The sequence below is a fragment of the Pinus tabuliformis genome, chromosome 1_1 (assembly GCF_031772625.1).
Source record: "Pinus tabuliformis cultivar Carrire ecotype Pingquan chromosome 1_1, CPIR1, whole genome shotgun sequence".
Classification (NCBI taxonomy): domain Eukaryota; kingdom Viridiplantae; phylum Streptophyta; class Pinopsida; order Pinales; family Pinaceae; genus Pinus; species Pinus tabuliformis.
In genome coordinates, this window is record NC_142297.1 from 645,490,495 (window position 1) to 645,511,988 (window position 21,494).

At 36.8% G+C, this 21,494-nt stretch overlaps 2 protein-coding genes across 3 annotated transcripts; both read right to left on the minus strand.

Moving 5' to 3' along the window:
- Positions 1–2,885: 2,885 nt before the first annotated feature.
- LOC149215016 (uncharacterized) lies at positions 2,886–13,661 on the minus strand. 2 transcript variants are annotated; one of them, XM_089392490.1, is made up of 8 exons: positions 6,410–7,945; positions 6,003–6,262; positions 5,676–5,782; positions 4,706–4,785; positions 3,851–4,579; positions 3,662–3,748; positions 3,477–3,569; positions 2,886–3,304 (listed from the first exon to the last, which is right to left on the minus strand). In XM_089392490.1, exons 5-8 carry the CDS (start codon positions 4,091–4,093, stop codon positions 3,107–3,109), a joined length of 621 nt encoding a protein of 206 aa, XP_089248616.1. In that variant the 5' UTR covers positions 4,094–4,579; positions 4,706–4,785; positions 5,676–5,782; positions 6,003–6,262; positions 6,410–7,945; the 3' UTR covers positions 2,886–3,106. The 2 variants fall into 2 exon arrangements, with proteins under 2 accessions (XP_089248616.1, XP_089248615.1); XM_089392489.1 differs by lacking the exons at positions 6,003–6,262; positions 6,410–7,945 and adding an exon at positions 13,620–13,661.
- A 4,505-nt stretch (positions 13,662–18,166) lies between these two features.
- Positions 18,167–21,239, minus strand: LOC149215017 (uncharacterized). The gene is made up of 2 exons (XM_089392488.1): positions 18,819–21,239; positions 18,167–18,469 (listed from the first exon to the last, which is right to left on the minus strand). The coding sequence occupies exons 1-2, from the start codon at positions 20,514–20,516 to the stop codon at positions 18,446–18,448; spliced, it is 1,722 nt and encodes a 573-aa protein (XP_089248614.1). The 5' UTR covers positions 20,517–21,239; the 3' UTR covers positions 18,167–18,445.
- Between the last annotated feature and the right edge of the window lie 255 nt (positions 21,240–21,494).

Below are 21,494 nucleotides of genomic sequence, written 5' to 3' on the forward strand. Positions count from 1 at the left end.
TATAATGAACCTCCAATCAGATCCATGACCATATATATGGTTAGTTATAATTTTGTTTTATATGCCTCATGGGGGTAATACATTATATATATATATATATATATATATATATATATATATATATATATATATATGTAAGCTTGATAGGACTACACCTTCATCATGTCCAATATATCACCGTGATCAGGGCAGGGAATTGAACCGGTGACTTCACATCAAGGAGTGCCTTAACAGAGCACTCGATCACTGTCTATCCAAGACCTTATATATATATATATATATATATTTTGTTTCTTTGTCTTTTGTAGGACAAAAGGAGTCAATGATTGGTTGCCATATGTCAGCGATTGGTAGGACAATAGTTGGTTTCCATTTAAGCCTTGGATCCCATGTGGCACATTGTAGGCCCCCCTTTTCTTGCCTTGTCCTGTCAACTTCAAACTCCTATAATCTGGTCATACAGACTCATATTTGAGTGTCATTTGCGCCCAAGGAATCATAGCAACAAACACTTTAATTTGGTGCCAATGTTATTTATATTCAAGGACTTTGAAACTTGAGCCTTTACAGATCCACTTGGATCATTCCTCCCGACTGAAGGACATTCAGTCCTTTAAAAGTATAAACAGTACTGCAATCATGATCTGCATAACAAATGTCTCTGGAAGGTTACACTCTTTTCTCCTTCACATGTGTACTTTAGAGCCAAAAGTGATGAAACCAACTCTTCTATCCATATGCCAACTTGTAGCTACCAATACATGTCCAACTTGCAAGATTCCAAATAGAACCATACTTGCTAAGAGTTTATAACACTCATGGTCAAGTTTACATCAGAAGCCATACCCTTTGTTATCCAACTAAAAGGCCAAAATATCACTATGTTGCACTCATAAGTGATGTTATACACTTCATCACTTTTACAAACATTAAAAATCAACATGTGATTTACAATGGTGGCCATGCGAAACTACCTAGAAAAGATACCCCTTCCTTACCTAACTAGGTTAATGGATTTTCTTCCTGTAGTTGGCTTCCTTGTTGAACTGCCTCATTGGTTGGATCTTTCACAAGTGCTTTCTCATGCTCCCTGTCCTTCTTTCACTACAACAAAACCAGCGATTTGCGCCAGATTTAGCGCCAGATTTTAGTGCATTTTTTTTGTAATTGTGATGAGCAACCTGGCGCTAAATCTGGCTCTATTGTACAATTTTTAAAGCGTCCTTTTTTGCACCTGATTTTGCATCCTTTTTCACGCTAGATTTTGCACCATTTTTTACACCAAACAATGCATCATTTTTTGCGTCAAATTTTGAACCAAGATTTGCATCTTATTTTATGACAGGTTTTGCTTCTAGTTTTGTGTCATTTTTTGCTTCTATTTTTCATTCTCTTTTGCTTCCTATTTTGTGTCATTCTTTGCTTCCATTTTTGCACCATCATTTGCATCAAGTTTACACTGTATTTTGAATCCAATTTAACGTCTTTTTATGCATCCATTTTGTGTCAGTTTTTGCATCTAGTCTTACGCCAGGTTTTGTATCTAGTCTTACACTAGTTTTTGCTTCTATTTTTGCACCAGCTTTGGTGCCTATCTTTGCACCATGTGTTGAATTTGATTTAGCACCAAATTTTGCATCCATTTTTGTGCCCATTTTTGCATCTTTTTTTGGACCATTTTTTACATCCACATTTACGTTTGATTTGTCTCCATTTTTCCCATCTCATTTTGCACCATATTTTCCGTCATTTGTTTCATCCAATTTTGCATCATTTTTAACACCATCTCTTGCATCTAATGTTACATCATTTTGAGCATCCAAATTTGCATTTATATTTGCATCTTATGTTGAGTCATGTGTTGTGTCCACCTTTGCATCTTATTTTGTGTCTAATGGTACATTTAATGTAGAGCCATTTTTTACGTCTAATTTTGTATTTGTTTTTGCACCAAGTTTTGCATCCAATTTTAAGATATTTTATGCCCCTTTTTGCACCATTTTTTTGTGTCTACTTGTGTCCAATGTCGCACCATTATTTACACCGACTTTTTCATCCAATTTTGCATTTTTTTTGGTGTCTAGTTTTACATCGTTTTCACCATCCAAATTTGCATCTTTTTTTACCTCATTTTGTGTCCACATTTGCATATAATTTTGTGTCTGAGTTCGAGCCTAAATTTGCATGAGATTAGGAATCATTTTTTACATCCAATATGGCATCCTTGGTTTCACCTTTTTTCAGCCCCATTTTGCATCTTGTTTTATGTCTTTTCTTACATCTTTTTTTTTTTTCCTTTTTTGCACCCAAGTTTGCATCCTAAATTTACACCATTATTTGCATCATCATTTGGCATATTAATTTGTAACGTTTTTTGCTTCTTTTTAACACTCAAATTTGCATCTTATTTTACATCTAGTTGTTGTCTTTTTTTGCATCTAATTTGGTGCCCATTTATGTGTCCTTGTTTTTGCCCAATTTGATATCCTTTTGTATGCCATGTTTTGTTCCCTTCTTTGTGTCAACTATTGCACATTTTTCACTTCTAATTTAAAACACTTTGTATGTCAATTGTTTGCATTTTGTATTAATTCCTAGTTTAACATCCAATTCTACTTTCAATTTTGCATCCATGGTTACATCCGCATTTGACTTCTTATATAGAGTATATTTTTCTTTACATATATGACCCCCTTTATAGATTCATAGTGAAATATATGATAGTTTCTAAATATCATTAAAGCAGATATCACAATTCAAAATCATTTGTAAAGAAATTTAAGAGAAATTGACAACATCCATCCAAAAAAATAACAATGTGTCATTAACAATTTTCAAAACATGTATAAAATAGCAACATAATACTAATAAAATCAGTATTATTTTTAATCAAAACAACTAAAATTCAAATATGATTAACAAATCAAAATATTTCATGAATATCGTTATTCTACGATAAATTAACAACATACATAAATCAAACTCATCGTATGATTACAAAATCAAAATGTCTCATTGATATAGGGTAAATTCACAACACCCATCTAAACATAACAATGTCATTCTACACAATAATTTCTTCATAAAAAACAATGCATGTGCATGCCTAGCTACCACCACCAAGATCATCCTCATGATCATCTTGACCATCCTCATTACTCTGATCCACATCATCACGAACACCGCAACTATCATCATCATCTCCTCCTTCACCACCATCATCCTCATCCTCATCCTCATCATCTCCTGATATATGTTGAACATAATTTGGATCATCGTCTTGGCAATCATTACCTATAGCATTCTGACAAAAAAAATCAATATTACATGTTAGTATTAATTACATAACACAACGCATGTTTTTGTTATACAATGTTAACCATAAAATGAGGTAAGATATAATATCTAATAGTACTAAAAAATAAAATGAAAATATGGTTTAAAAGTATATTGGAAATCCAACTAAGATTACATACCATAGAGTCCATCCAAACAACAAATTCAACCCATCTCTTTTGTTGCAACACCTCCTTTTGCAAATGATTTGGAGGTCTTCCATATTTTAGTTCCTATCAATCAGTAAATAGGGAGAAATTAGATAACAATGAATTTCTTCTAGTACAAAATTTATTAAAAAATATCACATGTTTAATATACTTACAAAGGTTGTTATCAGTGCTTTTAAACCTTTCTGGTCACTACGATGAGTGACTTTTGTCTTGGTTAACCTCGCCTTGGATGCCTTGTCCTTAAACATAAACCAATTCAATTTATTTTCACACAAATACATGTATAAGATACTTATAAGTATTAATACATTCTAAATAATGTTTAATGAAAAATTCAATACCTGAATGCTCTCATTGTCGGCTTTTCTTTGTGCATCCAACTTCTCATATGATTTTACAAGTTCTTTCCATACTTTAAAAGGTATGTCAATAGGTCTTTGTTTCAGTCTTTGATCTTGAGGCATTTTTTTAATTTTTCTTGTTTGGTTGCAACGAAACCTCTTACAATTGAGCGACATTTGCAATTTTATCTTCTTAACCGACCAACCGGTACCAAATTCATTCTCTATGTCTTGTACCACCATCTTTTTTAGGTGAAGTGGAATCTTGGAGAATGTGAGGTGAAGATGATCTCTAAATCGTTGAAGGCAGGAGTCCTTTAGCCTATTTAAGAATTGTTTTCCTGCTTCTGTCCTTCTTATCTCCCCTGAGACAGGGTCATACTCTATCTTGGTACCTAAACTACCAATAGATGATGCATAAGCTCAGGATGAACAAGAATTTGCAGTCCCAGGAGTTTCCACCAGAGAAGATGTTTCAACACAATGTTCTTCATTATTGGTGTTTGATGTCAATAACACTTTTTTCGATTTTTTTCTTGATCCAAGAGAGGATGGGGAACTAATGGATTCTCCTAAAGCTTGTTGATTACTTGGACCTAGTTGATTAGCTTCAGGGGATTTTGTCTTAAGAAAATGCATTAGGGATTCAGCATCCAAAGATTGAAGTTTTTTGAGTCCTTCTATCCCAAAAACATCTTCAAGCAAGGACTCCGTTATCGGATTCTTTCCCTGTCCAAATTTCAATGATTTACCACAAAGTATAATTATAAAATTATAATTCTAACTTCAAACCTTAAACAAAAAATAAAACATATTATATTATGCAATTATTCTATAAAAACAAAGTAAGCTTACCTTTTCCGATCCACTTGCACCTCCTTCTCCACTTGCCATATCCTCAAAGTAGAAGAGATCGATAGAAAAGGATGTTCTCCCTTAAAAAACAAAGGATTGAAGGTGAATAATCTCAAAATGGCTCTCTAGGGCGGAATTTGCAAACAACTTAGTTAAAAATCCAAGTGACAATTTCTATTTTGACAATTTCTTCCTTTCTTGGAATCAGATTCTCCAGTGCTAAATGATAAAATGGTTCAGCTCTTATGTTGTCATGTATATAAAAGACCTCATGCCATTATTCCCCCCTTCATGTTTTTTCCTAAAAAAACATTACCCTTTTTACATAATTACAAAATATAAAAAGCAGCGGATTTTTACATACTTACATAATACAAATAGCAGATTTTTAGCAATTAGAAATTAGATTTACCAAATTTCCAAATGTTTTTTATCTAATTACAGAACATAAACAGCAGCAGATTTTTACATAATTACATAATACAAACAGCAGCAGATTTTTACCAATTAGAAATTTCTAATTGGTAAAAATCTGCTGCTGTTTGTATTATGTAATTATGTAAAAATCTGCTGCTGTTTATGTTCTGTAATTAGATAAAAAAAACATTTCAAAATTTGGTAAATCTAATTTCTAATTGCTAAAAATCTGTTGTTTTTATTACATAATACAAACAGCAGCAGTTTTTATCTGCTAAAAATTTGGAAGATGAAGATCTTATTCAATTTCTGTATTTAGTTTCATGTGGCAAGAACAAGATTCTTCTAAAGGAACCTAGCACTGCAACAATATCTACAAGTGATAATTTTGAATTCAATCCTCCCTTTTCGCACAAGTTGAAAAATATTAAGATTCCACTTACAGATATGAATGCAAATGAGAGGAAGAGAGTGATCGAAAATGTAAAAGAAGACAGACATTTCTAAAAAGATTCAAGAATAGTTCTCATCATGAAGGCTAGAAAAATCTCACCTCAGCAACAACTATTGAGCGAGTGTGTTGAACAGCTCCAAAGCACATTCAAGCCCGAACTTAAAGCAATAAAATCCAAAATTTAGGACTTGATCTCAAAGGAGTACCTGGAACGTGACAATGAAAACAGTAATTTATTGAGATATATAGCCTAATATTGCTGATTGAGATGCAAGTTGAAAACAAATCTGTAATGCAACTTATGGTTAATTTTGTTTTATTTTAGAGAAATAAAACATATCACAGATTGGATTTTCCATGTGAGTTCGATTGACTAACATAGAAATACTCTGTTTTGCGATAGAGGATAGAAATACATAAACTAACCGTGGCAATTCATTGCCAAAATTGTCAACTCCCCCTGATTCAGTCACTAATGGAGACTGTAGAGCATTTTCAAATGGTGTGCCAGTAACAACCTTATCATTATCTTATGTAAGCTCACGATTTGTCAATGGCGTACTACATTTTGGTCCAAATAATGTGTACAAGCAAGGAGATATATCATGGCCCTCAGTATGTCCAAGAGTCTTCAGTGGTGTGTCGAAGGATTCCATCCTCTGTTCCAATGTAGGTGATGACATATTCTGTGAAACAAATTGTTTACTTATCTCTTGAAAGGAAAAAATGAAAAAATGTCACACATACAGTGCACCAACTGTGTACTATGTTCCTTAAGATGAATCTGATAAAGAAGATGGAAAAATATGAAGTTCATACATAATTTAGCTTACCTTTTCAGAATCCATCGCTGCTGTTTCATTTTCTTTCTGTAGATTCTATAACTTCCAAGGGTTTGAAGCTCCTTGCAGTCTATGATAAATCTACCAGGAGCTGGTCATGGATTGGTCCAGTGGTATGATCATATCTAGCTCCCCAAGGGATGAGTCCATGGAAGTCCAGAGTTCTCTAGAAGCATGGGACATTTCTCAAACTGTGCTTTTAAAATTGGTGGAAGCATTTGCAAATTGGATGAAAAATTGGAATGAAACTCTTCAGCAGATTGTTTTTCTTCCTACCCCACCACCACCATAAATGCCAACAAGTATATATGAAAAGGAAATATTTCAGGACTTTAGAGCTCAAAAAAGTTCAATCACTATCACCCCAAGTTCTGCTGATATGAAAGCCTATTTCTGTAGAGAAGAAGTTCTTCGATACTCTGTTCCTGACAGGGCTGTCTCTTACACTACTGTAGATGGGAGTAATGCAGTTGTTGCTCCACTAAGGAAATTTGGTTGCAAACCTACCATAATGCATACACCATAGTGCATTATGACTCTTATTGAAGGATTGTCATTGGGGAACACTAAAGGAGATTACTCATTGATAATGAGCCAAAATGGAAGTAATAAAATATCCATGTTGAGAGCTATTGCGGGGATGTGGTGTTTTGGTAAAGGAACTAATAGGTTCCATATTAAACACAAAAATAAAGAATCAAATAAATCTACTTTACCAGAAGTTGTCAATCATATTCAGCGACTTAAGTCATGTTGTGATCTTGAAGTTACAGTGAATGACAAGGCCTGATCTCAAAATTTCATCTTAAGAATTGAAGGGGACTTAGGGGACAACAATAGCTTGAAACAATGGACATTTTCTTGCCTATCAATCCAAAAACTAAAGTATACATTTTCCATGTGCATACCCATCCTACAATTACTTTTAACAAGTACACATATGTTCTTAGGAGAGGACACATATGCTCATGTTTTGTAATGGAGGAGACGTATGACCAGTGGCCCATGGAAGAAAATTTCTTTGGGTTTGATGCAAATTTTGAATCTATAAGTATAGGTGCATGCATGGTATTGGAAGCCCTCTTGTGCATCCTTTGGGAGTTGATATGGTAGCAAATTTTGCTTCAATGAAAAAACTTCTAGGAGTCAAGGGTTCGAAGCTCCTTGCAGTCTATGATAAATCTACCAGGAGCTGGTCATGGATTGGTCCAGTGGTATGATCATATCTAGCTCCCCAAGGGATGAGTCCATGGAAGTCCAGAGTTCTCTAGAAGCATGGGACATTTCTCAAAATGTGCTTTTAAAATTGGTGGAAGCATTTGCAAATTGGATGAAAAATTGGAATGAAACTCTTCAGCAGATTGTTCTTCTTCCTACCCCACCACCACCATAAATGCCAACAAGTATATATGAAAAGGAAATATTTCAGGACTTTAGAGCTCAAAAAAGTTCAATCACTATCACCCCAAGTTCTGCTGATATGAAAGCCTATTTCTGTAGAGAAGAAGTTCTTCGATACTCTGTTCCTGACAGGGCTGTCTCTTACACTACTGTAGATGGGAGTAATGCAGTTGTTGCTCCACTAAGGAAATTTGGTTGCAAACCTACCATAATGCATACACCATATTGCATTATGACTCTTATTGAAGGATTGTCATTGGGGAACACTAAAGGAGATTACTCATTGATAATGAGCCAAAATGGAAGTAATAAAATATCTATGTTGAGAGCTATTGCAGGGATGTGGTGTTTTGGTAAAGGAACTAATAGGTTCCATACTAGCAATTGTCCCAAAAGGTACAAAGAGAGGCCGATAGATTTATGAAGTTGGAATTGTTGAATTTTTATAAAAGGTCGGGCCAACTTCTAGGCTGCTATTGATATTGTATAGCTTATTAAATCTGAAATAGAGTAAAAGATATAGGAGACAGAACAGACTGGGAATGTAAGTCCTTTATACTGGAAGAGAAAAAGAGAACAGAGCAGCATGTAAACGCAGAAGAACATAAAGAAAACCACAAGACTTTCTGACTGAACATGTGTTTATTGGGGTCCAGATTCATTCACATGTATTTAAAAATGTTGACATGCTTGAACCAAAAAAGAAGAGAGCAGCAAGGGAGCAGCCAATAGGAATATCAAATGCACAATGCCTTCTTTGTTGGTATAAACAGATTTTGTTTGATGATGGTAATCATGTATTTTCTCTTGCAAATTTCAGGAATTGATTGATGCAGAGCATACAACAAACTTCTATAATCCAGCAAATTGTGATGGGTATGCTCCAGTTGGCAGTAGCTCAAATGCTTAAGAAATATGATGTTGCATTCAACTTTATCTATGATGATTTGTGTCGTTTGATTCATGAAGAAGGATTTTCTGAGGCAATGGCAGATCCAGAGGGTCTTTTTTGGCAGGTTTTTAATGCAGCTTGAAATGTTGGCATTCCTTTGGATAAGTGAAAATGCTTCTTTTTTTTCGTTTAATTAGTCATGGATACAAAAGTTCTCGATAACGGAAAATTGTTCTTGCTAAAGCTAACTGTGGTATGGAAGTTCTAAAGTTTTAAAGATTCGGGGGAGACCGTTCTAGAGATTCCCGTCTGTCAACTGCTGGATTGTCAACATGAAATAAAACGAGGAGATTTCTAGCTTATCAATCCAAGGAGACTCCTTTCCTTTACATAAGGAGCTGATCAATCCAAGACAAAGTGGGAAGGACTACAATGCATAGATGTATGTCATCATCTCGTGACACTCGATAATCATGAAAAAAAACATAAAGAAGCTCATAACATATAGAAATAGAAGAAAGAGACTCCTTTACATGAGGAGTTGATCAATCAAGGACTCATGCAGAAGCGCTTTTTAATGCATATTAGACACACACATTGTCAATACACCAATCAGTCAAGAAAACGTGTCAATTAACAGACCATATGCCATGACAAATCTCAATCCCTTACAACATTTAATCAAGAAAACATTTCAATTAGCAAACCAGCCATGACAAATCTCAATCCCTAACAGCATTTAGTCAAGAAAACATGTCAATAAAAGGAAACGGTATATTTTTATGTTCAGATTGTTTTGTGAAGTTTTAGAAATTGTGCTGAGGATCGTTCCTAAATTTTAAAAATTATTACTCTGGCAAGTAGAGTGGAACTTGATCTGAGGTTAAAAATTTAATAGAAAGAGGGAGACTTAATGTTTAAGGGCTAAACAGTGAGGATTTAACGGAGGATTTTAACGTGCTCAAGTTTAAGATGCAAAAACATTAAAGCACAAACACAAAATATGAGGAGATCCCGTGAAAATGGGTTGGGAGTATCAGAACGGTCTAATTGCACTGCTGAATCTGTTTTGAAATTCCAATCTCCAATAAATCTGGAAAAATAAAATAAAAATATTCAATTCTGAAAAAATAATGTATAATCTAATTCTAAAAATTTAAATAAAAACATCCCATTCTGTAAAAGTAAAGTAAAAACATCTCATATTTACTACTAACGATAGTTTCCAACTGTTACATGTGTTGCTGCTGGTTCTGCCATCGTAGAGCTGAGAGTTATTTCTGTGTCGTTTTTCAGGTAATTCTGTTTCATCTCCAGTCAAACTACCGTGCCAACGTCGTGGTATTTTTCCATTGATACGTGAAAGCCAATAACTGCCGTGCCCGATTTTTCAAGTGGACTATACTCATTAAGCACAACAGTTCTGCAAAGGCCAAGCAAGTAGCCAATTCTCATGGAATAATTACCACACAGAGCACCAAGGGAGCAGCCAATAGGAATATCAAATGCACAATGCCTTCTTTGTTGGTATACACAGATTTTGTTTGATGATGGTAATCATGTATTTTCTCTTGCAAATTTCAGGAATTGATTGATGGAGAGCATACAACAGGCTTCTATAATCCAGCAATTTGTGATGGGTATGCTCCAGTTGGCAGTAGCTCAAATGCTTAAGAAATACGATGTTGCATTCAACTTTATCTATGATGATTTGTGTCGTTTGATTCATGAAGAAGGATTTTCTGAGGCAATGGCAGATCCAGAGGGTCTTGTTTGGCAGGTTTTTAATGCAGCTTGAAACGTTGGCATTCCTTTGGATAAGTGAAAATGCTTTTTTTTTTTGTTTAATTAGTCAGGGATACAAAAGTTCTCGATAACGAAAAAATGTTCTTGCTAAAGCTAATTGTGGTATGGAAGTTCTAAAGTTTTAAAGATTCGGGGGAGACCGTTCTAAAGATTCCCGTCTGTCAACTGCTGGATTGTCAACATGAAATAAAACGAGGAGACTCATAGCTTATCAATCCAAGGAGACTCCTTTCCTTTACATAAGGAGCTGATCAATCCAAGATAAAGTGGGAAGGACTACAATGCATAGATGTATGTCATCATCTCGTGACACTCGATAATCATGACAAAAAACATAAAGAATCTCATAACATATAGAAATAGAAGAAAGAGACTCCTTTACATCAGGAGTTGATCAATCAAGGACTCACGCAGAAGCGCTTTTTAATGAATATGAGCCACACACATTGTCAATACCCCAATCAGTCAAGAAAACATGTCAATTAACAGACCATATGCCATGACAAATCTCAATCCCTTACAACATTTAATCAAGAAAACATTTTAATTAGCAAACCAGCCATGACAAATCTCAATCCCTAACAGCATTTAGTCAAGAAACATGTCAATAAAAGGAAACGGTATATTTCTATGTTCAGATTGTTTTGTGAAGTTTTAGAAATTGTGCTGAGGATCGTTCCTAAATTTTAAAAACTATTACTCTGGCAAGTAGAGTGGAACTTGATCTGAGCTTAAACATTTAATAGAATGAGGGAGACTTAACGTTTAAGGGATTAACAGTGAGGATTTAACGGAGGATTTTAACGTGCTCAAGTTTAAGATGAAAAACATTAAAGCACAAACACAAAATATGAGGAGAGCCCGCAGCCTAACATTGAATACAAAACTGCCTTAAAAGAGTGAATACCTATATACACCCCAGCTATAAAATTCAAGGATTTTAACGTGCTCAAATTTAAGATGCAAAAACTGGCACAAGAAGAACAAGAACAGTGATAATTTAATATAACCAGTGATTGCCAACAGCCAGAGAAGAAGAACAGCAACAACAACCGGCAGACCAAAGAAACGATTAACTCTGAGGGCAAACAGCCAGGGAAAAAGAACAGCAACAACAACCGGGAGACCAAAGAAACGATTAACTCTGAGGCCAAGAGTGCAAGAAGATGGGGATGAAATACATGACTGTAGAAGATTTCACTAATGGCAGATCGCTTCCGTGACTGATGTAGCTTATATGACTGTATTATGCATTTAGTATGCAAACTATGAACACGCATAAAATAGTAAAAAGCGTTTGCTGTATAGTATGCAATTTAGAATGGCAAAGATGGAAAACGCATATAAAAATCTACAGCGGCTGCTGTTTCCTTGGTTGTTTGGTGGTGTTCCATGCGGAGGTAAAGCTGGATATTTTCTGCAACTGCCTAAAACACAGATCCTTCTATGCCGCTATGAGATTTTATGTAAGTTCCGGAAGCATGAGGGTTACGTGGACCACAGGTATTTAATTATTGCAGGCGGACAAAAACTACAGCGGCTGCTGTTTCCATGGTTGTTTGGTGGTGTTCCATGCGGAGGGAGATAAAGCTGGATATTTTCTGCAACTGGCTAAAACACGCATCCTTCTATGCCGCTATGAGATTTTATGTAGGTTTCGGAAACCTGCGGTGCCACCTAATGAGGGTTACGTGTGCCACCTAATGAGGGTTACGTGGACCATAGGTATATAATTTTCGCAGCGGAAAAAAATGGTAGGAAACCATGCCAGATGTCAACAGGAAATTGAAAGTGTTGACGACTGTGTTGATGCATAGGAAGGCCTATCGGCCTAATTAAACACAAAAATAAAGAATCAAATAAATCTACTTTACCAGAAGTTGTCAATCATATTCAGCGACTTAAGTCATGTTGTGATCTTGAAGTTACAGTGAATGACAAGGCCTGATCTCAAAATTTCATCTTAAGAATTGAAGGGGACTTAGGGGACAACAATAGCTTGAAACAATGGACATTTTCTTGCCTATCAATCCAAAAACTAAAGTATACATTTTCCATGTGCATACCCATCCTACAATTACTTTTAACAAGTACACATATGTTCTTAGGAGAGGACACATATGCTCATGTTTTGTAATGGAGGAGACGTATGACCAGTGGCCCATGGAAGAAAATTTCTTTGGGTTTGATGCAAATTTTGAATCTATAAGTATAGGTGCATGCATGGTATTGGAAGCCCTCTTGTGCATCCTTTGGGAGTTGATATGGTAGCAAATTTTGCTTCAATGAAAAAACTTCTAGGAGTCAAGGGTTCGAAGCTCCTTGCAGTCTATGATAAATCTACCAGGAGCTGGTCATGGATTGGTCCAGTGGTATGATCATATCTAGCTCCCCAAGGATGAGTCCATGGAAGTCCAGAGTTCTCTAGAAGCATGGGACATTTCTCAAAATGTGCTTTTAAAATTGGTGGAAGCTAAGTTAGATGATCTTTGGTATCATAGAGATTTGTTCCTTTCACTTCTTCATAGGCACCTTACTAGCTAGTGCCAGTGAGAAGTATCAGTGAGTTCTGAGGGAGCAACATATCTTTTCTTACTATGCCAACTATATGCCCTAGACTAACGTAGAGGAACGTGTCAGTCGACCTGTGTGTTAATGTTATACATAATGCAGAGGAACAAAGTCTTATACATCGTGAGCCATATGAACTGTGTAGAGCCAAGAGCCATCGGTGATAGATTTGGCAGTAACAACATACCAAGCAGCTCTGCTATTGCTGTTCAGTGAAGCTACGAAGCTGAGCTGTGTAGAAATTAAATCTCAACTAAATTTGGAAGATGAAGATCTTATTTGACTTCTGTATTTAGTTTCATGTGGCAAGAACAAGATTCTTCTAAAGGAACCTAGCACTACAACAATATCTACAAGTGATAATTTTGAATTCAATCCTCCCTTTTCGAACAAGTTGAAAAAAAATTAAGATTCCACTTACAGATATGAATGCAAATGAGATAAATAGAGTGATTGAAAATGTAAAAGAAGACAGACATTTCTAAATAGATTCAACAATAGTTCTCATGATGAAGGCTAGAAAAATCTTACCTCAGCAACAACTACTGAGTGAGTGTGTTGAACAGCTCCAAAGCACATTCAAGCCCGAACTTAAAGCAATAAAATCCAGAATTCAGGGCTTGACCTCAAAGGAGTACCTGGAACGTGACAATGAAAACAGTAATTTATTGAGATATATAGCCTAATATCGCTGATTGAGATGCAAGTCAAAAACAAATCTGAAATGCAACTTATGATTAATTTTGTTTTATTTTAGAGAAATAAAACATATCACAGATTGGATTTTCCATGTGAGTTCGACTAACTAACATAGAAATACTCTGTTTTGCGATAGAGGATGAAGAAGATTTCTAGGTCACTTGCAAATCACTCACCCAGTTCTACCTTCAAGAGGAGGGACTTGTAAAATCTGCTGCTGTTTGTATTATGTAATTATGTAAAAATCTGCTGCTGTTTATGTTCTGTAATTAGATAAAGAAACATTTCAAAATTTGGTAAATCTAATTTCTAATTGCTAAAAATCTGCTGTTTTTATGACATAATACAAACAGCATCAGTTTTTACCAATTAGAAATTTCTATTTTCTAAAAAAAAACATTTCTCTTTTTAACATCAGCATATTTTTATATAATTACATACAAACAGCAGCAGACTACTAGTAAAAATTTACCAATTAGAAATTAGAAATTAGAAAGAAATCTATAAGTATCTTTGGAAAGAAAAATCTACTAGTAAAAATTTATAAAATATTACTAAGGGACTAAGAAGGTGTTGTTCCTAGAAGGAAGAAGTCTATGCTCGAGAGTTGGTGATGCCTGCATGTTGGTTGGGAGGAACAAGCACTCTCCAATAGATTTCCCAAAGGAATTTGTAAGTTTTTATTTGTGCTTAATAACAGACTTAAGATTATTTTGAAGTGGTATATTGGTTTGTTTTGACAACAAGGTTATTTTGGTCAAATCATTGTTGCGGTATTTAAAATTACATGAAACTTATATGAGTTTATTATCTGCATTAGGATTCCTTGGAAATCTACCCATGTGAAAACCTTAATGCTGTAATATCTTCCCATTCTGACTTGAATTAATGTTTGGATCTTGATGCTGAAATGACACAGTTGTGTCTTTGCCTAAGGTGACTAAGGTTGCTGTAAGCACTGATGTGGGGTCCCATAACCACCTCATGGATGAGACTGGAATAAATAGTCCTTGTTTATTACTAAGATTGATAGAGTATATCTGCAATTGTAAATTAAAATACTGGATAATGATTGATTGATATGAATTTATTAAGGATGATATCGACATTGGGCCTCTTGACTGTGTATAGATATACAGTGATTGGTCACGAGGTGTGTGGCCTTTGACCTTTCATTGGCATAATTAGTACTGTTCCTACTACATTGCCACCCTCTTAAGAATGTTTTGTCCTCAAAGCATAGTAAATGAGATTTTCTCTTGCTGAGCATGCTTTCTTGGTAGCATCATCTTTATTTAGTTGTGGGAGTTTGACTCAGTTCTTGATTTGAGTGATGGCGAGGTTCCTTTGCAGTGTGCACATCATATTCTAAAGTCTTTTGGCCTAGTTATTCAATGTGAAACCTTGATAATCCATGGTAACATACTTTCTTTGTGGTTATATGTTTGTCTGTGTTTCTTGCCCCCTTTCTATTAGTTGTAGATCATTTGTGATGGGAACTTTCAACCCATATAGTTCATAATTTTGTCTTTTCTAGTTAAATTACTTGAACTATTCTTCAAGTTTAATGTTATAAGCACCCCACTGCATCAACTATTCAACACCTAGTACCCTACCCATCTCATTGAGCTGAAGAGCATAGAGTTGTGTTAAATGTTCCAATTCTTGTATTTGAACCATGACTTTATGGAATCTTTTTACTGTCTTGACCTTTTATCGATCAATGATTTTAACTATGGAGTGGGGTACACAATTAGGTTCAGTTGCTTAGCTTAGTTGATGTCTATACAGTTATGGGTACTGTTGGAATCTACAAGTATTCTTTTGCTGCTCTTCTAAGGTGCACCATATCTTTCTTTCTGTTTAAGCCAACAGTCACAGCTAAAATTTCTTCTTTAGAGCCACTAGGTGGGTCCACCTCTGATATTTGATCTGATGGATTGTTTGGCAGCATAATTTTTTGTGTTTTTAAAAGTGTATGTTGAGCATCGGGCAGCTAGGATTTAATAACTTGCCATCTGGAGATGCAATTGCTGCATCGAACTACATTATGATGGAACCAAATCCAGGGGTTGAGACAGACATAGTAGCTCCAATATTGGATTTTGTGGGAAGTGATATTTATCTTGAATGTTACCCTGCAATGTTAATCACTCATAATGATGTTGTATCTAGCAAACTTCAGTTCATCTTTGGAGACAGTAAGAATCATCCTTTATCTTATTCTCAACATCTAAAATGGCAATGTCCCTTTGATCTTAGAGACCCCATGCTCCTTTCCAAGCAAACACAGTGGGTATGGACAAGACAACATGGGAGGTATTTATTTCCTGTTGAGATTCTAAGGGTCGAAGATGTAATTCTTTTACCCGCAGTTGTTGTGGCTCCCATATATTTCACTGGCAAAAATAAAATTTTGAGTAATAAATTAATCCTATTTTGTTCCCAATCACGTGTTAGGGGATTTCTCGATAATTATGCACTAGATACCTGTCATGGATTTCTTAGGCAAGTGCAGTGATATTATGGACCAAAGAAATAGCCTATTGGTAGAAAACTCAAAACCAAAGGGAGCTTGTTTGGATATTGATCAATGTAATGGAGCTAATGCTTTTGAAGTTTGCGAAAAACTTTTAACAATGCAAACACCATAGTGCATTATGACTCTTATTGAAGGATTGTCATTAGGGAACACTAAAGGAGATTACTCATTGATAATGAGCCAAAATGGAAGTAATAAAATATCTATGTTGAGAGCTATTGCGGGGATGTGGTGTTTTGGTAAAGGAACTAATAGGTTCCATATTAAACACAAAAATAAAGAATCAAATAAATCTACTTTACCAGAAGTTGTCAATCATATTCAGCGACTTAAGTCATGTTGTGATCTTGAAGTTACAGTGAATGACAAGGCCTGATCTCAAAATTTCATCTTAAGAATTGAAGGGGACTTAGGGGACAACAATAGCTTGAAACAATGGACATTTTCTTGCCTATCAATCCAAAAACTAAAGTATACATTTTCCATGTGCATACCCATCCTACAATTACCTTTAACAAGTACACATATGTTCTTAGGAGAGGACACATATGCTCATGTTTTGTAATGGAGGAGACGTATGACCAGTGGCCCATGGAAGAAAATTTCTTTGGGTTTGATTCAAATTTTGAATCTATAAGTATAGGTGCATGCATGGTATTGGAAGCCCTCTTGTGCATCCTTTGGGAGTTGATATGGTAGCAAATTTTGCTTCAATGAAAAAACTTCTAGGAGTCAAGGGTTCGAAGTTCCTTGCAGTCTATGATAAATCTACCAGGAGCTGGTCATGGATTGGTCCAGTGGTATGATCATATCTAGCTCCCCAAGGGATGAGTCCATGGAAGTCCAGAGTTCTCTAGAAGCATGGGACATTTCTCAAAATGTGCTTTTAAAATTGGTGGAAGCATTTGCAAATTGGATGAAAAATTGGAATGAAACTCTTCAGCAGATTGTTCTTCTTCCTACCCCACCACCACCATAAATGCCAACAAGTATATATGAAAAGGAAATATTTCAGGACTTTAGAGCTCAAAAAAGTTCAATCACTATCACCCCAAGTTCTGCTAATATGAAAGCCTATTTCTGTAGAGAAGAAGTTCTTCGATACTCTGTTCCTGACAGGGCTGTCTCTTACACTACTGTAGATGGGAGTAATGCAGTTGTTGCTCCACTAAGGAAATTTGGTTGCAAACCTACCTTAAAGGCTCAAGACCATTTTATGTTGAAGCCTGATAGGCCCCCGCATATGACAATACTATGACTTCTGAGAGATGCAACTGCTAGATTTCCTAGGAGCATCGACACAAGGGAAAATGTTTGTACACTTATCAGGGATTCCCAGTACATTGTAGAAGATGTATCAGATGCACAGGTTAATCAGGTTATTAGTGGAGCATTGGATTACCTGCATTATGAGTGCGATCCTTGTGTGCAATTTTATGGACATAGAAAATTGTGGGTTTACTTACACTCTAAATAAATAAATCATTATATTTCTTTTTTTACTATGAAATTATATTGTGAAAAATTTCATGGTGCAAATTTTGTTAGCTATTAAAGCAACTCCAACTTGGATCCACACAGAGTCGAACATCACCAACTCAAGCTGCCTTCTATAGGAAATGATACACGAGAGCAAATTCGGATATTTTGGCAAGGAGAACTGTCAGCAGTTTTCTACTTTGAACTCCAGCATGACAGACTGTTCCACACTTGATTCAAGCAGTCCACGTTCAAAAGATTTTCAGACCCAAAAATCAGAAGATATGGGTCCATGTCAAGACCCCAACTACACAGAGTCAAGAGACTATTATGTACTTCATGGAAATTGAGTACCCCTTAGGTTAGCAGAAGCTGGGAACAGTTCCCTCTAAGCAGGGAGAAAATGATGAGAACTTGCACCTAGCTTTATGCTTTTCGCCTTTAGCTTTAATTCTAACAACTTCAAGATGACTTGTTACGCATGCACTATAGACTCATCTTCCCAAAATGTTATACGCTTTGTAGTGTGCATATAGATTTTATTCACATGTAATGAAAAGTGCACAGCACATGCATAATTGTGCCTACTTTTTGTGTGGCCTCTGATGCCCTGTGCATTTCTGCCCATGAGCACACATCACTTGATAATCAAATCAACCACCTAAAGGGCATAAAAGGTAATGAAATTATATATGGAAAGCTTGTGACGTCTAAAAGACAAAGAACAGAACATTAAAAATCGCTCTACTTCAGTGATGGAAACAAAGCTCTGCCGCTGATGAGAAATAACAATAAGAAACAACATCATAAGGGTAAATTACTGTCAACATATTCACAGAACTTTAAAGACTTGAGACAGAAAAAAATAGAAAAGTGAAATTGGAGGTTTATATGCCATTCCTATTGCAGTGTCATCAAATAAGAAAGGAAGCATTTCTTAGAGGATATCTATATCCAGATTCCAAACAAGACACACACGAGAATCAAGCATCAAGAATCTGTTTTCTTACCTTGTGGAATCGAGGGACAATTGACCTATTTTCATTGCAATATTTATCTCGCGAATCGTGATCACTGGACGGTTGGTTTTCTCCACCAAACCTGCCAGTATCTTCTTTATCAAAATCCTGATATCTACATCCAGTTAAATTTGAGAAGTGTTTTCCTTGCCGCCTTCTATCAATCCTAGACCTCTGGTTTCCATCAGAAAGAGCAACCCCATGGAATTGTCTTTGAGATTTTTCCATTTGTGATGCTGGAACAGAATGCAAATTGCTCCCAGAAGAGGAACGGGGATTTTCCAGTTTAGAGGTAACTGGTTGACTGCAAGATGCATCATCAGATATCCTACTAAGGATATGCTTTTTCAAGTCGTCATTAAATTTGTAGTGACCAAATTCATTCACTTCCAAAGCAGATAAATGATCAGTAATGGTTGAGAATGAATCAGAAACACCAGATTGCTTTTGATCCTTGGTTTGTGACTCTTTCATATCCCATTCTTGCTCAATTTCCCCACATTTCTCAAAGTCATCCCGATGCCTGTATATACCTCTTCCTTGAGATTTCAAAGAGTGATTCCCCATGCCCTCTCCATTTGCAATAACTTCCACTGACTGTTTGCCCGTTTCCCTGGCATGCCTTTCTTTGATCACTCGTTGTGCTGTTCCATTTCTGATGTCATCCTTTCCAATTATATCTGATTGGACATGTCTGATACGCCGGGAAATACTTTGGTTACTGTTCCTTTCGATTTGCACATAGGATTTAATTTCTGGTCCCTTTTTCCTGTCATCTGTATCAAATGTATTTGCAATGCGAGAAGTAGATTTTTGGTTGCGCACAACATTTCTACTTTCTTGATCCAAACCTCTTTTATCCTTTATAATCACTTGCTCAGAAGATGGAGTGGATGCTCCTCTCGAAACTCTGGGCTCATCAACTAATCGATTTGATGGATGTCCTTTCCAAGGCAGTCCTTCCTCTGGAATTGTTTTATTTCCTGAGACTTGTTTACTTGAGGAAGGCCTACAAAGTAACCGCACAGCACCTTTACCCTGTAGGTTGCATGGAAGCTCGGCATTGTTAAGGAAAATATTTCCTGATTGCAACTCTAACATCCTTTCACTGCGATCACGTTCAGACTGGCATACCACTGAGCCAAACATCAAGTTTCCATCTCTGCTGAATGGCTCTTCAGCTACAGCTGACCATGATTGACAGGGCACTGATCCAGTTTGACAAGATGAATTTTGGTTTTCATTCACAGGAAGATAGCAAGCATTTGAGCTTCCCCCAACACACTTTTGGTTCCTATTCAGAGCAAAATCCCCAACATTTAGGTTTGCACTCCCAACACACTTTTGGCTTACAATTTCATTCATAGTAGCATTGCCTCCTGTACTATTAAGCTTATGATGTGCACCAAAACTGCCCAGCAAAAAACCGTTTTCTTCAGAAAGCCCTTGCAGGTGTTGGAAAAGGTCAGCCCCATTCCCATACGACTGCGGCCAATGTTTCTGCTGGTGCAAAACATCACCAGTGAATGTGGGCCCATGATGATGATGATTCGCTACTCCCTTACTGCCACTGAACACTAGCCGAGGCTGCGATTGGGGCTCGGGCTGAGGATCATGAGACCAAGTTGGTGGTTGTCCTCCGCTCTCACCTCCTGCCCCCAGTGGCGGCCTCAGCGAACTCAGTGTCATCCAAGGAGCCTCGAGCACCCGGGAGATACCCAAATGGTCATTCTCATTGAAAGGGGAACCGGAAGATGCCCCTCCACCATCACCGCCACCAGGGCTAACAAACGAACAAGGCTCAGGAAAGGATTTATCATAGGGCTTTTGAATCTGAAAACCGCCCGCAGGAAAGACTGGATGATAAGGACTCGCTGACTGGGGTTGAGGTTGGGGTTGGGGTTGGAGTTGGGTTGGTGGCCTGTGCAGCAGCGATGGATCAAAGGAACACGGCAATGGCGATGGCAATGGATGACGGGCCCAAGGCGATGGAGCATCTGTCTCGCTAACAAAATTAACATTGGCATCGTCGTCATTGGAAGAAATAAACTATAGTATTGAACAATCTTACCTTTTTCATGCCAGAAACGTTGTCATCCGTCCACTTCCCGTCATCCTCCACTGATGCAGGATAGGAACCAGCTTCTGAATCATCGCTGTCGCCCGAACGATCTTTGAATCATCACGCCGGCTTCTTGTAAGGTGATTCAACTAGACTTCGATTACTCCTTCTCTTAAAGCCCTGTTTATCCTTTAAAGCACCCCCAGCCATATTGGAATCAATGTTGGGCATCAGGGCGAAAAGGGGTTTGCTTGTCACTTTTGAACCCTTATTGCGCTCAGCATTAACCTCGGCAACTCCATTATCGCTACCATCGGCCAAGGGATCCCCTTCAAACTGATCAACATTTGTCATATTTTCACTCGTCTTGTTCATACAGATACCTTGAACATCAACCGGTGGAATCACAGCTTGAACGTCCCTAGGGACTTGATCATTGCTCTGATTAAACCATGTCTGGTTTTTTTTTCTTGTTCCAGCTGCAGAAGGAGGCCTGGCTTTCAAAGTCGGCCGCATTGGCAGTACAGGAGGGATACCGTTGTCACGGGATCTATCCTCGCGGCCCTTGATTGCCTCCAGCATTTCCTCCATGGAACTGCGTTGCC